This window comes from Procambarus clarkii, chromosome 65 (assembly GCF_040958095.1).
Source record: "Procambarus clarkii isolate CNS0578487 chromosome 65, FALCON_Pclarkii_2.0, whole genome shotgun sequence".
In the NCBI taxonomy this organism is placed as follows: Eukaryota; Metazoa; Arthropoda; class Malacostraca; order Decapoda; family Cambaridae; genus Procambarus; species Procambarus clarkii.
Genome location: NC_091214.1, coordinates 28,090,456 through 28,108,319, shown reverse-complemented (window position 1 = coordinate 28,108,319; position 17,864 = coordinate 28,090,456). Strand labels below are relative to the sequence as shown.

The 17,864-nt window shown below is 46.1% G+C and overlaps 1 protein-coding gene across 1 annotated transcript in view; it reads left to right on the top strand.

Moving 5' to 3' along the window:
* The first annotated feature begins 7,524 nt into the window (after window positions 1-7,524).
* Window positions 7,525-17,864, top strand: part of LOC138355041 (uncharacterized PE-PGRS family protein PE_PGRS10-like) — a 31,419-nt gene continuing 21,079 nt past the window's right edge. The window contains exon 1 of the mRNA XM_069309754.1: window positions 7,525-7,693. Within this exon, the coding sequence (XP_069165855.1) occupies window positions 7,525-7,693 (169 nt within the window). The remainder of the gene's footprint in view (window positions 7,694-17,864) is intronic.

Sequence of the window (17,864 nt, the reverse complement as noted above, 5' to 3'; positions counted from 1 at the left end):
ATACCAGTGAAAGCTTATATTTGCCTCTTCACGTGTGCTACCACACGAGGCGTACATCTAGAAGTGACTTCTGACATGAGTGCTGAAGCCTTCATCCAAGCTTTTCGTAGATTTGCAGCTCGCAGATCCTGTCCCAAACTAATGATATCTGATAATGGTTCAAATTTTGTGGCAGGAGAAGCCTGCCTACGAGAGATATGGAACCATCCAGAAGTGCAGTCTGTCTTGGAGAGACGACAATGCCACTGGAAATTTATTGCTCCCAGAGCCCCCTGGCAAGGTGGGTTCTACGAACGTATAATAGGGACTCTCAAGAAATGTTTAAGGAAGACCTTGCATCGACAGAAAATTAGTTACTCCGAACTCCAAACACTCGTCGTGGAAATTGAGGCGCGAGTCAACAATCGCCCATTAACTTACCTAGCCGATGATTTCTCACAGAGAGAACCTCAGAGTCCCTCACATTTAATACATGGAGGCCTGCTGACCCCTCTGATACCTTTGGCAGAAGAGGATCTCGTCGACCCTTCCCATGTAACCAGGAGTGACTTAGTAGAAAGTTACCAACATCTCTCAAGAGTGATTGAAAGGTGGAATGAGGTGTGCACTCGAGAGTACCTCACAGCTCTACGAGAGTACCATTATAGAGCTTCGAGCCCCTATAATAAAGTTCAACTCAAACCAGGAGACCTAGTATTGGTTGACAGTGATGGACCAAGGACAGAATGGCCTATAGGCAAAATTGTTGCTATCCACCCAGATCACCAAGGCATCCTGAGAGTAGTACGGGTTTTGTGCCGAGGCAACACTACCCTAAAAACATTAGAGAAGTTGGTACCTCTCGAATTAGCAGAACGAGAGTGTTTATCAGAACCAGCTTCACCAACAGTTTCCGAGGACAACAATTCTGATCCACCGAGCACCCGCCCAACTAGAGCAGCTGCTCAAAAATGCAAATGGAAACTACAAGCCTATTATAGCTCTGACTAAGAGCAAATAATTTCCCATCCAATTTGAGTAATCATGATGATGCTGTGTTGAGATGTCAAGTAACAAATCAGTTACAAGTCACAATGACCCAAGACATTCACCTCACAGTGGATTCTCAGTTACTTTAAATTGTATGATTTAATCCTTAATTTGTTTGTGTAGGCTATCAACTATAACATTATATCATCTAGAGCATCTATGAGTTTACAAAACTTTAAGACTTAGTAACATAAACGTTACAAGTCATAGCAACACCAGTCACAGAGTACATTGTAGGCTTTAGTAATCATTAACTTTAGATGATTCACAATTCTATGTTTTCCATTTAACATGAGTTCCTTTACAAGACTTAAATTCTTGTATGTCCTTGACAATTACGGGACATCCGTTATGTGTGTACTAACATTAATACTAACTTCGGGATGGGTATGTCAGTACTCAACATTGCACTGCGACCCGAGTTTTCTCCCCCCGGAGTTATGTTGGAAATTTCCAACACTAATAAACTACTAATGTATTATAATAAATCATCATCATTATATACTAACTACAGTAGTTATTAATCTCACTAACGGTAGTGTCAACATAAATTAAACCATTTCATCTGCGTATTAGTGCTAGAATTCTCATGAAATCGAGTAGCAACATTGCGTCAGATAATGTCTAGTTAGACACGTTTATTACCAATGTGTTAGAGAATTGAATGTGGTTCTCTAAAATTATCAGTATTCTGTGTAATAATTACCTACGGATTATATAACTCCCAATAATCTAAAACCGAGAGTTATTAACTGAAATTGTTATCAAGTGGCAGTTTTATCTGTTACGTGCGAATGCCATGGAGAGAATAAAATCTTCTCCATTTCTCGTTCAACACCATTAAAACGAGAATATGATAATATTTAAGTCCCTATAATTGCAACCCAGTTCTCATTAACGTATTACATCCTTCATTGCGCGGAAAAGAATTATTCGTGATTAATAATTTCTGTGGTGAATGTGAGAGATGGGTTGAGGGAAGGCGGAGACGCCATTGTACACGAGGCATCCCTGGCGTGAAGAGTGGCGAGACACGTGGTAGTAACTGGGGAGTTTTTATCGACAATAATTACGTTGATACCCGGTTAATAGTTAAAAATTACTTATTCACGTGTTCTATAGTGCCCGGCCAGTTAATAACGCGTCAACAATTGAAGCCACGACCCGTAATTACACGTACACAGCAGTGGATGCCTGGGACTGGCTGACGCGGTTTAGGAAGACCTCAGTATTTGATACGCTCATGTTAAGTATGCCATTCTCTTTTGATGCATTATCCTAGATTGTATATTTGTGAGTAGTCTGTTGTTATACAGCAAGGATACCTATTACACAACATTAGTTGAATTTCAACAATTTCTCCGTTTTCATGAATATTTGGAAAAATCATAGCCTAATCAAATGCTACTTAAATTTCTCTGATTTCAGCGTGTATACGAGGAGTCGACAAGTTGTTTCTCATCATTCATGATATTCACCTCGGGTTCTTTCTTTATTGGGATCCTGTGACCACGAGGACGAATGACGAAATGGCGTTACAGAAATCGTCTTACATCTAAGACCCTTTTTTTGTACAAATTTATCTAATATTATTACTGATTTCTATATTATTCATATAGGATCATTAAATTGAATAAATTATTGCCAGAAATGATGATTTGGTAATTAATGTGTTTTGTTCTGACTGTTGTGCAATAATTCATAATCTTTAATATTCATAATTTTAGTTATCATATCTTTGAATCTATTGTAGTTTAGATTTACTATGTTATTTACTCAACAATGAACTAGTGACGAACCACACTGGTTCCTAGATATATATGAACTTCTAGAAATACCCTCCCCCCCCCCAATGTTGATATTTGAGGCTTTGACTTTAATTAATTAATAATACAGTCTATTCATTATTTTCAAGTGATTATTCTTTTAATTATTATCCATAGACACTGGTTCTCTAGTGTTATTCTAATGATCACTAGTATTCGTTTTCCCTCTTTTCTCAAAAGTGGGTGGTCCTTCGATTTATTTAAATACAATAATCAAATAATTGAATATCTGAGTCAAGCCCCAGAGATGCAACAGGTGGTTGTGGTGGTGCTGGTGGTTGTGGTGGTGCTGGTGGTTGTGGTGGTGCTGGTGGTTGTGGTGGTGCTGGTGGATGTGGTGGTGCTGGTGGTTGTGGTGGTGGTGCTGGTGGTTGTGGTGGTGCTGGTGGTTGTGGTGGTGCTGGTGGTTGTGGTGCTGGTGCTGGTGGTGGTGCTGGTGGTTGTGGTGGTGCTGGTGGTTGTGGTGGTGCTGGTGGTTGTGGTGCTGGTGCTGGTGGTGGTGCTGGTGGTTGTGGTGGTGCTGGTGGTTGTGGTGGTGCTGGTGGTTGTGGTGCTGGTGCTGGTGGTGGTGCTGGTGCTGGTGGTTGTGGTGGTGGTGGTGGTGCCGGTGCTGGTGGTTGTGGTGGTGCTGGTGGTTGTGGTGGTGTTGGTGGTTGTGGTGGTGCTGGTGGATGTGGTGGTGCTGGTGGTTGTGGTGGTGCTGGTGGTTGTGGTGGTGCTGGTGGTTGTGGTGGTGCTGGTGGTTGTGGTGGTGCTGGTGGTTGTGGTGGTGGTTGTGGTGGTGCTGGTGGTGGTGCTGGTGGTTGTGGTGGTGGTGGTGGTCGTCGTGGTGGTGCTGGTGGTGGTGGTGTTAGTGGTGCTGGTGGTGGTGGTGGTGGTGGTTGTGATGGTGCTGGCGGTTGTGGTGGTGATGGTGGTGGTGGTGCTGGTGGTTGTGGTGGTGGTTGTGTTGGTGCTAGTGGTGGTGCTGGTGGTTGGTGGTGCTGGTGGTTGGTGGTGCTGATGGTTGGTGGTGGTGGTTGTGTTGGTGCTAGTGGTGCTGCTGGTGGTTGTGTTGGTGCTGGTGGTGGTGCTGGTGGTTGGTGGTGGTGGTGGTGGTGTTGGTGCTGGTGGTGCTGGTGGTGGTGGTGCTGGTGGTGGTGATTGTGTTGGTGCTGGTGGTTGGTGGTGCTGATGGTTGGTGGTGGTGGTGGTTGTGTTGGTGCTAGTGGTGCTGCTGGTGGTTGTGTTGGTGCTAGTGGTGGTGCTGGTGGTTGTGGTGGTGGTGCTGGTGGTGTTGGTGGTGGTGGTGGTGCTGGTGGTTGTGGTGGTGGTGGTGCTGGTGGTGGTTGTGTTGGTACTGGTGGTTGTTGTGGTGCTGGTGGTTGTGGTGGTGGTGGTGGTGGTGGTTGTGGTTGTGGTGGTGCTGGTGGTTGTGGTGGTGCTGGTGGTGGTTCTGTTGGTGCTGGTGGTTGTGGTGGTGCTGGTGGTTGTTGTGGTGCTGGTGGTTGTGGTGGTGTTGGTGGTTGTTGTGGTGCTGGTGGTTGTGGTGGTGCTGGTGGGGGTGGTGGTGCTGGTGGTGGTGGTGGAGGTGTTGGTGGTGCTGCTGGTGGTGGTGGTGCTGGTGCTGGGGGTGGTGGTGCTGGTGCTGGTGGTTGTGGTGGTGCTGATGGTGGTGGTGGTGGTGCTGGTGGTTGTGGTGGTGGTGGTGCTGGTGGTGGTGCTGGTGGTTGTGGTGGTGGTGGTGCTGGTGGTTGTTGTGGTGATGGTGGTTGTGGTGGTGCTGGTGGTTGTGGTGGTGCTGGTGGTTGTGGTGGTGCTGGTGGTGGTGGTGGTGGTGCTGGTGGTGGTGGTGTTGGTGGTGCTGCTGGTGGTGGTGGTGCTGGTGCTGGTGGTTGTGGTGGTGCTGATGGTGGTGGTGGTGGTGCTGGTGGTTGTGGTGTTGGTGGTAGTGGTGGTGCTGGTGCTGGTGCTGGTGGTGGTGGTGGTGGTGGTGCTGGTGGTTGTTGTGGTGATGATGGTTGTGGTGGTGCTGATGGTTGTGGTGGTGCTGGTGCTGTGGGTGGTGGTGGGGGTGGTTGTGGTGGTGGTTCTGTTGGTGCTGGTGGTTGTGGTTGTGGTGGTGGTTCTGTTGGTACTGGTGGTTGTTGTGGTGCTGGTGGTTGTGGTGGTGCTGGTGGTTGTGGTTGTGGTGGTGGTTCTGTTGGTGCTGGTGGTGGTGCTGGTGGTTGTGGTGGTGCTGGTGGTTGTGGTTGTGGTGGTGGTTCTGTTGGTGCTGGTGGTGGTGCTGGTGGTTGTGGTGGTGCTGGTGGTGGTGGTGGTGCTGGTGGTGGTGGTTGTTGTGGTGCTGGTGGTGGTGGTTGTGGTGGTGCTGGTGGTGCTGGTGGTTGTGGTGGTGCTGGTGGTGGTGCTGGTGGTGATGGTGGTTGTGGTAGTGGTGGTGGTGTTGGTGGTGCTGCTGCTGGTGGTGGTGGTGGTGGTTGTGGTGGTGGTGGTGGTGTTGGTGGTGCTGGTGGTGGTGGTGCTGGTGGTGGTGCTGGTGGTGGTGGTGGTGGTTGTGGTGGTGCTGGTGGTGGTTGTGGTGATTGTGGTGGTGCTGGTGGTGGTGGTTGTGGTGGTGCTGGTGGTGGTGGTTGTGGTGGTGGTGATGGTAGTGCTGGTGGTGGTGCTGGTGCTGGTGCTGGTGTTGGTTGTGGAGGTGATGGTGGTGGTGGTGGTGCTGGTTATTGTGGTGCTGGAGGTGGTGGTGCTGGTGGTTGTGGTGCTGGTGATGGTGGTGGTGGTGGTGGTTTGTGGTGATGCTGGTGGTGGTGCTGGTTGTGGTTGTGGTGATGGTGCTGGTGGTGGTGGTGCTGGTGATGGTGCTGGTGGTGTTGGTGGTGTTGGTGGTGGTGTTGGTGGTAGTGCTGGTGGTGGTGCTGGTGCTGGTGTTGGTTGTGGAGGTGATGGTGGTGGTGGTGGTGCTGGTTGTTGTGGTGCTGGTGATGGTGGTGGTGCTGCTGGTGGTGGTGCTGGTGATGGTGCTGCTGCTGGTGGTGGTGGTGGTGGTGCTGTTGGTGGTGGTGGTGGCGGAGGTGGTGGTGGCGACAGTGTCTGGTGTCACCTGGTCGTCCCCCATTTCACTGTTAATTAAGAGACACTACAAGAACCTCCACTTAACTGTTAAGAGATAGTAACCTTCAGCATCACTGGAACACACAGCCTGGCCGCACATATATCAAGGTTTTAGGGAGGGGAAAGGCTAGTTAACATATATTCCAGTTAACTGGCATTAATATATATATCCACATAACATTAAAATAATAACCATCAAAGTTGCTCACAATTACTTTCTCCGGCTTCTCCCCAGCTGAGCGTGATCATCACAAACTGGTCTGTTAACTGCATCAGTCAACACTTTTTTAATCTTTATTTAAGAAAATACAATATAAATATACATAAGTTTTACAAGGCAATACTACTTTATAATTCTCATTAACAAGTGCTTCATTATCAGAGAACATGATCTTTAAAACTCCTAAATGTTATACTTATTTTTCTTTAAATGATTTACAATATTGGAGATTATATTTACATTAATTTACAGGGAAAATTATTACATTTATATATATTTTATATAATTCTCAGTAAACAAATTTTCCACATCATCACCGAGCATGAGCCTTAAACCCCAAATGTTATACCTGATCCTGCCTCGCAAGACCTGCAGTATTGTGTCTACTGAGTAACCTTCCTGCCTGCCTAGCCACACACAGTAACCCTCCTGCCTGCCTAGCCACACACAGTAACCCTCCTGCCTCCCTAGCCACACACAGTAACCCTCCTGCCTGCCTAGCCACACACAGTAACCCTCCTGCCTCCCTAGCCACACACAGTAACCCTCCTGTCTGCCTATCCCCACACAGTAACCCTCCTGCCTGCCTATCCACACACAGTAACCCTCCTGCCTCCCTAGCCACACACAGTAACCCTCCTGCCTGCCTAGCCACACACAGTAACCCTCCTGCCTGCCTAGCCACACACAGTAACCCTCCTGCCTGCCTATCCCCACACAGTAACCCTCCTGCCTGCCTAGCCACACACAGTAACCCTCCTGCCTGCCTAGCCACACACAGTAACCCTCCTGCCTCCCTAGCCACACACAGTAACCCTCCTGCCTGCCTAGCCACACACAGTAACCCTCCTGCCTGCCTAGCCACACACAGTAACCCTCCTGCCTCCCTAGCCACACACAGTAACCCTCCTGCCTGCCTAGCCACACACAGTAACCCTCCTGCCTGCCTAGCCACACACAAAAAATGTAATCAGAAAGTAACATAATTATTGTATTCTTAATTTTCTTGCATTTTATGTCAATATGAAACATTAAAAACCTCATTAACTCCACTCTAATACTTGGTCCACATAAAGCTTTAAGAGTGTCTCTAATCCAGTTTACAAGAACAACTTTCTGCTTACAGAAATAAAATATATGCATATTATTCTCAATTTCAGTACATTGGTCACACCTATTGCTGTCCTTAATGCCCAACATCAACAACCTATCATTAGTAGGAAGGGTCTCATGAATATAGCGATACAACAGCTCACGTTGTTTTGGGGCAATAAATTTAACATGAAGGTTTCCCCATATTACTTGCCAGCGTGTTGACTGATGGGCGGTCACGCTGGGGGTGGTATATGTGCCGTCATGGGCTCCTACACACCTCCACTCAAGCGGAAGGAGTCCGTAGGACTCAAGTTCAGTTGTAATGCTGATTACGACCTTGTATGCACGACGATCTTCGATGTGTTACAGATAAAGACGGACGAAATATTTGGTTACCAACCACTGCCAGGGAACAGAGTGGTGGTGAAATGTGAAAACAATGTGGCGTTTTCAGAGTTTCTAAAGAAGTATGATACTGACATTATTAGTTTACCTAATGGGAAAGGATCAATACAAGTGATTAATTTGAGGAAAACGTTTCAACACAAGCTGACACCTATAACTTTGCTTAGCGCAGTGGAACACTAGCGCCTATATTTCACAGGGTTCAATACATCAACTAACCGTTAATACCTTTGTATATGCATGAATATAAAATAAAGTAGATATACAGCATGTGATGTAAAGCTTGTCTAGGTGGTATACATTTCACAGTGACATAATCTCAGTCAATGTCATGACAAGAGGACAATGCAAGGAAAACAATGAAATGGAAATTTCACAGTATACATATGAGTTAGGCTACTGCTATATACTAGACATCTAATATATATCCACAATTACATGGAATACAACTTTAATACTGAAATATAATGTACTTAGTTATGTATGTTATACATTGACAATACACAAATTAAGTATAATATCCTGTCACATAAGATTATATCATACTTATAATATTCGTGATACGAGGCTATCTGCCACGACATCACTCTATAGTTTGAGCACATCATACACCAGTCTCACTAAGATCATACTGGTGTATGTGTGGTCATAACAGTCACTCACACACTGGTGAGAGTGAGAATGCTCACTCTATATGTTCACAGAACGACAGCAAACAAGTCCCTAGACACATGTGGAACATATTGAGGCTTGAGTCATGTTTGTGGTGTGGTTCTCGTCCCTAGACACATGTGACGGTTGTCAGGCAAGAGTCATGTGTACAGTGGTTCACTCTCGTAAACAAGGGGTCCGCAGGGGATTAACGAGCCTCTGGCCAATGTTTATGGTGATGGGCTGTTGTGATGCAAATGAGTTCAAACAACAAAAATTCACTGGGTTTACCCATACATTTATGTATTCCCACGAGGTTGTGTATGTGTGTGTGTGTGTACTCACCTAGCTGTGCTAACAGGGTGGGGGGGGGGGAGGTAGGATTCAGTTTTATCCTACCTCTCAACTGGTGTACAGATTCCTGAGCCTATTGGGTTCAATCATATTTACATTTCAAACTGTATATGGAGTCAGCCTCCACCACATCACTGCCTAATGCACTCCATTTACTAGCTACTCTGACACTAAAAACGTTCTTTCTAATGTCTCTGTGGCTCATTTGGGCACTCAATTTCCACCAGTGTCCCCTAATGCGTGTGCTCCTTGTGTTATATAAACGGCCCTATCAATTCCTATAAGAATATGTTATTTTGTTATCATGTCCCCCCCCCCTCTAACTCTTTTGTCTTCCAGCGACGTGAGGTTTAGTTCCGATAGTCTCTCCTCGTAGCTCATACCCCCAGTTTGAGTAATAGTCAGTCTTCCTCTGAACCTTCTTCAATTTAGTTTTGTGCTTGACGAGATAAGGACTCCATGCTGGAGCTGCATACTCCAGGACTGGTGTGACATACGTGGTCTACAAGGTGCTGAATGATTCCTTACACAAGTTTCTGATGGCCGTTCTTATGTTGGCCAACCTGGCATATGCCGCTGATGTTATCCAGTTAAAATGGCCTTCAGAGAACGTGACAGATTGATATCAACCCCCAGGTCTTTCTCTCTCTCTCTCTGATTCTTGAAGAATTTCATCTCCCAAATGGTACCTTGTATCTGGCCTCCTGTTCCCCACACCTATCTTCATTCATTTACATTTGGATCTCAGAGTACAATCTCTTCAGATGTGGTAGGAAACACCGGCTTCAGGGAGGGGTCAGCCTCTACATCAAAGACACACTCATCTGTACTGAGCTGCTAAACACCTCAAACAATATGGTGGAAGTGCTGATAATCAAAATAGAGATTCTAAATGTAGTTATTGTCCTTGTATATAAGTCACCAGAGGCAAACCCTCAGCAGTTTAAAGACCAACTAATGAAAATAGAACACTGCTTCGAAAAACTCACAAATCCAGCTCCGAACATCATCCTGCTTGGGGACTTCAACCTACGGCACCTGAAATGGAAGCACCTGGCTGATGGAAGTAGTATCAGAAAGAATACCAGGAAGTAGCCTAAATGAACAGGCACATGCAAATGACCTGCTACGGATGTGCGACAGGTTTGCCTTAAACCAGCAAATAGTAGAACCAACTAGGAAGGAGAACACGCTGGACCTCATTTTCACTAATAATGATGAATTGATCAGGAACATAATGATTACAAATACCTGTTACTCAGATCACAACTTAATTGAAGTTATGACAACCATGGGGAATAGACCTTCAAAACCAGTCCAGATTCCCGGTGGAGGAGATTTCAGCAAATTCAACTTCAATAATAAACAGATAAACTGGGAGGAAATAAACTTCACAGAACTTCACAGAAATAAACTGGGAAGAACAGCTAGAAAATGCAAACCTGAACCAGTGCCTGGAAAAAATAAGCTCAGTAGCACTAGAAATATGTTCAAACCGCATACCCCTAAGAAAAAAGAAGAAGAGATGCAGATTGGAACGGGAACGTCGTTCCCTCTATAGGCGAAGAAAACGAATCGCGGAACAACTTGAGAGTCGCATCCTATCTCAAGAACGGCGAAGAAGGTTAGGTAGAGAAGTAGAAACAATTGAACTCAAGCTACAAGAATCATACAAAACCCAGGAGAGGCAAAGAGAGCAAAAGGCCATCAGTGAAATAGAGAAATCCGAAATATTTTTTCTCCTATGCAAAATCAAGATCAAAAACCACATCTAGTATCGGGCCCCTGCGAAAGGGAGATGGAACTTTCACCGATGACAACAAAGAAATGAGCGAGTTACTGATAAAGCAGTACGACTCTGTTTTCAGCGAGCCATTAAACGCACTAAAGATTGATAACCCAAATGAATTTTTCATGGATATGATATCAACATCAAATCATATATCAGACGTCACCCTATCCCCACTGGATTTTGAAGAAGCCATAAACAGTATGCCTATGCACTCTGCACCAGGCCCGGATTCTTGGAACTCCATATTCATCAAGAACTGTAAAAAAAACACTATCGCAGGCCCTTCACATTCTGTGGAGACAAAGCCTAGATACTGGTGTTATCCCTGATATACTAAAAACAGCAGAGATAGCACCACTCCATAAAGGAGGAAATAAGGCAGAGGCAAAAAATTACAGACCGATAGCACTAATATCGCACATCATAAAAATTTTTGAGAGAGTGCTAAGAAGTAAGATCACAAAATACATGGAATCACAACATCTCCATAACCCCGGACAACATGGTTTCAGAACAGGGCGCTCTTGCCTGTCGCAGTTGCTGGACCACTATGATATGGCATTAGATGCTATGGAAGACAAACAAAACGCTGATGTAATTTACACAGATTTCGCAAAACCCTTTGATAAATGTGACCATGGTGTTATTGCACATAAAATGCGTTCAAAAGGAATTACCGGAAAAATAGGCAGATGGATCTACAATTTCCTGACCAACAGAACCCAATGTGTAATAGTCAACAAAATAAAATCCAGCCCATCAACCGTGAAGAGCTCAGTCCCCCAGGGTACTGTGCTTGCTCCAGTACTTTTTCTCATCCTCATATCGGACATAGACAAGAACACAACCTATAGCACTGTATCATCCTTTGCAGATGACACTAGGATCTTCATGAGAGTAGGCAACATAGAGGACACGGCAAACCTCCAGTCAGATGTAGATCAGGTCTTTCTATGGGCTACAGAAAATAATATGGTGTTTAACGAAGATAAGTTCCAGCTCATGTGCTATGGAAAAAATGAAAATATAAAAACGGAAACCACGTACAAAACTCAGGCAAATCATAACATAGAACGAAAAGGCAATGTAAAGGATCTGGGTGTACTCATGTCGGAAGACCTTACTTTTAAAGAACACAATAAAGTAGCCGTCACAACTGCCAGAAAAATGACAGGTTGGATAACAAGAACTTTTCACACAAGAGATGCTATACCGATGATGACACTTTTCAAAACGCTTGTGCTCTCTAGAGTGGAGTACTGCTGCACAATGACAGCCCCTTTCAAAGCTGGAGAAATTGCTGACCTGGAGAGCGTGTAGAGATCCTTTACTGCTAGAATCCACTCAGTAAAACATCTAAACTATTGGGACCGACTAAAGAGCCTAAATCTGTACTCCCTTGAGCGCAGGCGGGAGAGATACATAATAATTTACACGTGGAAAATATTAGAGGGGCTGGTCCCAAACCAGCACACAGAAATAACATCTCATGAGACCAGAAGACATGGCAGGATGTGCAGAATACCCCCGTCGAAAAGCAGAGGTGCAACAGGTACTCTGAGAGAGAACTCTATCAACATCAGAGGCCCGAGACTGTTCAACACACTTCCACTACACATGAGGGGCATAACTGGCAATCCCCTCACAGTGTTCAAGAGAGAACTGGATAAACACCTCCAAAGGATACCTGATCAACCAGGCTGTGACTCATACGTCAGGCTGCGAGCAGCCGCGTCCAACAGCCTGGTTGATCAGTCCAGCAACCAGGATGCCTGGTCGACGACCGGGCCGCGTGGACGCTAAGCCCCGGAAGCACCTCAAGGTAACCTCAAGGTAAGGTGCTCGGGTTAAACTCTAGCAACCATTTGTTGGAACATTCCTTCAGTTTGACCAGGTCTTCTTGAAGCCTCAAGCTGTCCTGCTTTGTCTTAATCCTTCTCATTATATTTGCACCATCAACAAACATTGAGGAATTAATCTATGCCCTCTGGAAGGTCATATACATATATCAGAAACAAGATAGGTCCGAGTACAGAGCCCAGTGGGATTCCACTGGTGACATCAGGCCACACTCTCTGTGAGGTCTCACCCCTCACAGTAATTCTCTGCTTCCTGTTTTTTAAGTACTCTCCTATCCATTAAAACATTTTACCACTTACTCAAGCTTGTTTCTCCAACTTATGCAAGTCTCTTATGGGAGACTTTGTCAACAATGTTCTGACAATCAAAGAAATAACAGTCTGCCCACCCATCTCCTTCTTAATTAATGCTTATTGCTTGGTCATAGAATTAAATCAACTCTGTGAGGTACGACTTGCCTTCCCAGAACCCATGCTGGTGACATGTTATGAAGTCCCTTCTCTCCAGATGTGCTACCAGACTTTTTGTCACGATATTCTCCATCACCTTGCATGGTATACAAGTTAAGGTCACCAGCCTGTAGTTTAGGGGCTTCCTGCCTCTCCCCCTTTTTGTATATTCCAACTACTTTATGTAAGGTAACGTGGAGCTCCACCTGCTATCGACAAAACTAGTTCCGCCCCTTACATTAAAAAAAACACTCCTAATCTCTAAGACAGGGAAGCAGTTCCAATGTCGTAGCCTATTTCAAGCACTCCTCAAATTATTGACTGCTCAAATTGCTGACGAGAATAGCGCTCACCGCCTGTTCGTTACTTACTCACACTGTAATGTCAGCTTAAGCCTCCTGTGTAACTCTTCAACTTACTTTGTCAAACTGGCTAATGTTCCAACCCAAGATCACACAAGCCAGGGGCAATAATAATCACTAGGATTTTCATAAAATTTACTTCAAATATCCTAAATATCAATATAAATCAATCTGCAGCTTTTATTAATCCTATCAATAAACAATATTCCCTGCAATTTTTGACACATGCATAAATCACATTAATAATACTATAAACATAAGGACTACTATACCTGCATATATCATGGTCTATCAAAGATTAAATATATCATCCGCACCTCATGGCATCACATAACTAAATATACATACCATGAATCAATTTTAAACACCTGAAAAAATATGTAATATGAAAATATACATACACATGTATACTGCCTGGCCATAGCCGGCTCCTCCGTGATAATAAATAATATAGAACAAACTTCCCCCCATTAATATCCGCCAGCAGTCCGTGGCTACGGGCTACAGCAGTCCGTGGCTACGGGCTACAGCAGTCCGTGGCTACGGGCTACAGCAGTCCGTGGCTACGGGCTACAGCAGTCCGTGGCTACGGGCTACAGCAGTCCGTGGCTACGGGCTACAGCAGTCCGTGGCTACGGGCTACAGCAGTCCGTGGCTACGGGCTACATAGTATTTTGACTGTTTATCTTCTGAGTATAATCATGTTATAGGTATACGTGAGTCCGTCTCCTCGAGACATGTTCAGAATTAATCAGGGAATTTCTCTCTCCAGCCAGAGATAAGTCCAGTATCACTCACCCCAGCCAGAGATAAGTCCAGTATCACTCACCCCAGCCAGAGATAAGTCCAGTATCACTCACCCCAGCCAGAGATAAGTCCAGTATCACTCACCCCAGCCAGAGATAAGTCCAGTATCACTCACCCCAGCCAGAGATAAGTCCAGTATCACTCAAATAAATCTTTATATTGGGAATTCTTTTACTGTATCTCAAGTGTGGCAACTCCTGTGCCCCACCTCAGTCGCCCGGCTCCACTTGTGCCGCCTGGACCTCCCTTAGTCCATTATCAGTCTTGCAATATATCTATATAATTATTTATTGTCATTCAGTCTACTTCACAGGGGTGTCGCTCTACCTCACAGGGGTGTCGGTCTACCTCACAGGGGTGTCGGTCTACCTCACAGGGGTGTCTTCCAACCACAAAATTCCTGGTATTTAGCTCTGGGGCCCCACCTCTTGTCAAAGAACCCCACTAGTTGTCCTTCACTCTTTCTCACCGGTTTTCAGTCACCCTCACTGGGGCGCCAGGGCTACAGATCTCAGCCCCTTTTTGTAAAACTCCAAAAGTTCCACTCTAAAGTCTGGTTCATCTCAACCACCCTGCACATACACGTTACCCTTTCCCTTAGTAAACTTAACACAATTGCTCTCTCAGCTGACGGCCTCAGGGCTCTATAAATTACCTCCCTGGTATCTCTCTCTGCTCTCTGGTGTCCAGTTATTCCTGTAGTTTCTCCATGCCCTTGTGCTTAGCTGCTTTGCTGTCTTACATGCCTGATTGAACCACGGATTCCTATTTTGCTTCCGATTTTTATTTCTGGGCTGGGATAAACCTATTTTCTCCATCCTGATAATTCTGTTTTTTTTTTCAGGGATATTCCTGCGCGGGCCCCTAAGCCTCTGGCTGGCCCACTGTGCGGGCCCTAAGCCTCTGGCTGGCCCACTGTGCGGGCCCTAAGCCTCTGGCTGGCCCACTGTGCAGACCCTAAGCCTCTGGCTGGCCCACTGTGCGGGCCCTAAGCCTCTGGCTGGCCCACTGTGCGGGCCCTAAGCCTCTGGCAGGCCCACTGTGCGGGCCCTAAGCCTCTGGCTGGCCCACTGTGCGGGCCCTAAGCCTCTGGCTGGCCCACTGTGCGGGCCCTAAGCCTCTGGCTGGCCCACTGTGCGGGCCCTAAGCCTCTGGCAGGCCCACTGTGCGAGCCCTAAGCCTCTGGCTGGCCCACTGTGCGGGCCCTAAGCCTCTGGCTGGCCCACTGTGCGGGCCCTAAGCCTCTTGCTGGCCCACTGTGCGGGCCCTAAGCCTCTGGCTGGCCCACTGTGCGGGCCCTAAGCCTCTGGCTGGCCCACTGTGCGGGCCCTAAGCCTCTGGCTGGTCCACTGTGCGGGCCCTAAGCCTCTGGCTGGCCCACTGTGCGGGCCCTAAGCCTCTGGCTGGCCCACTAAGTGTTGCTTGTTTCTGTTTTACTTGGGCGGAGTATGAGTATTTATGACTCGTATGGTCGCTTCAGTAAGATTTTGTCCCACGTGTTTAACAACTTCTTCTGTTCCAGTGGTTTGTTGTGGGTGTAACTGTGCACTGTGTTAGATAATGTTCCAGTGGTCTGTTGTGGCTGTAACTGTGCACTGTGTTAGATAACGTTCCAGTGGTCTGTTGTGGTTGTAACTGTGCACTGTGTTAGATAATGTTCCAGTGGTCTGTTGTGGCTGTAACTGTGCACTGTGTTAGATAATGTTCCAGTGGTCTGTTGTGGCTGTAACTGTGCACTGTGTTAGATAAGGTTCCAGTGGTCTGTTGTGGCTGTAACTGTGCACTGTGTTAGATAATGTTCCAGTGGTCTGTTGTGGCTGTAACTATGCACTGTGTTAGATAATGTTCCAGTGGTCTGTCGGGCATTTCTCCACAGTACTGTCATTTCCTCTCATCTTCCGGAACCTGTAAGCCTATTTCTGGGTGTTGTTGTCCATCATGCCTTGTACAGACTTTCCCCCGAGCTGTCTCCCATGGTATTCCTATTATAAATTTCTTAATCTCATCACAGTTTCCCCTTCGGTATACCAGTCTCTTACTTTTCGGTCCATTCCTTGGATGGGTTAACACTGTGGTCACTCATGCCTGTGGGGGGGGGGGGCGTCTGTTTGGCCTTACTCACCTAGTAGTGCTTGCGGGGGTTGAGCTCTGGCTCTTTGGTTCCACCTCTCAAATGTCAATCAACAGGTGTACAGATTCCTGAGCCTATTGGGATCTATCATATCTACACTTGAAACTGTGTATGGAGTCAGCCTCCACCACATCACTTCCTAATGCATTCCACCTGTTAACTACTCTGACGCTGAAAAAGTTCTTTCTAACGTCCCTGTGGCTTATGTGAGTACTCAGTTTCCACCTGTGTCCCCCTTGTTCGCGTACCACCCGTGTTAAACAGTTTATCCTTATCAACCCTGTCAATTCCTCTGAGAATTTTGTAGGTGGTGATCATGTCTCCCCTTACTCTTCTGTCTTCCAGTGTCGTGAGGTGCATTTCACATGGCCTCTCCTCGTAACTCATGCCTCTTAGTTCTGGGACTAGCCAAGTGGCATATCTCTGAACTTTTTTCAGCTTCGTCTTGTGCTAGACAAGGTACGGGCTCCATGCTGGGGCCGCATACTCCACGATTGGTCTTACATATGTGGTGTACAAGGTTCTGAATGATTCCTTACACAGGTTCCTGAAGGCTGTTCTGATGTTAGCCAGCCTCGCATATGCCGCGGACGTTATTCTTTTTATGTGGGCTTCAGGAGACAGGTTTGGTGTGATATCAACTCCTAGATACTCCTCTCTGTCCGTTTCATTAAGTACTTCATCTCCTATTCTGTATCCTGTGTCTTGCCTCCTGTTTTCACTGCCTAGTTTCATTACCTTACATTTACTCGGGTTGAGCTTTAGTAGTCATTTGTCAGCCCAATCATTCAGTCTGTTTGAGTCATCTTGCAACCTCCTAATATCTTCCTCTGTTTTAATCCTCCTCATAATGTTTGCATCATCAGCAAACAGTGAGAGGAACGAGTCTACACCCTCTGGGAGATCATTTACATATATCAGAAATAGTATAGGTTCAAGGACTGACCCCTGCGGGACTCCACTGGTGACGTCTCGCCAATCTGAGACCTCACCCCTCACACTGACTCGTTGAGGGAGAATACCAGATCAAGTCTGGCTGGTTCATCATTCCCTCTCATTCTTGTTGGCCCCTTAAAATATCTCTGAGGGGGGAGCCTGATGGCTGAGTGGACAGCGTTTGGGATTCGTAGTCCTTAGGTTCCGGGTTCGATTTCCGGCGGAGACGGAAACAATAGGGGAGAGTTTCTTTCACCCTGATGGCCCTGTTTACCTAGCAGTAAATAGGTACCTGGGAGTTAGACAACTGCTACAGACTGCTTCCTGGGGATGTGTAACAAAAAGGAGGACCGGGCCGCGGGGACCCTAAGCCCCGAAATCATCTCAAGGTAACCTCCCAGCGCATATTTTTCGTTTTCTAAACTTTTTAAAAACTGAATTTTATCTTTTTATTCATTTGTAAAATCAGAGATAAAACTTGAGGCGTAACATTTAACTCTACGTTTTTTAGGGTTATAATGCAAGGTTTTAGAGCAAAGGTTTTTAAACCATTAATGATAATTATTTCATTATTGGAATTATTAGGCATAATTATCGTTGTATTTAGATGAGTGTGAGAGAGAGAGAGAGAGAGAGAGAGAGAGAGAGAGAGAGAGAGAGAGAGAGAGAGAGAGAGAGAGAGAGAGAGAGAGAGAGAGAGAGAGAGAGAGAGAGAGAGAGAGAGAGAGAGAGAGAGAGAGAGAGAGAGAGAGAGAGAGAGAGAGAGAGAGAGAGAGAGAGAGAGAGAGAGAGAGAGAGAGAGAGAGAGAGAGAGAGAGAGAGAGAGAGAGAGAGAGAGAGAGAGAGAGAGAGAG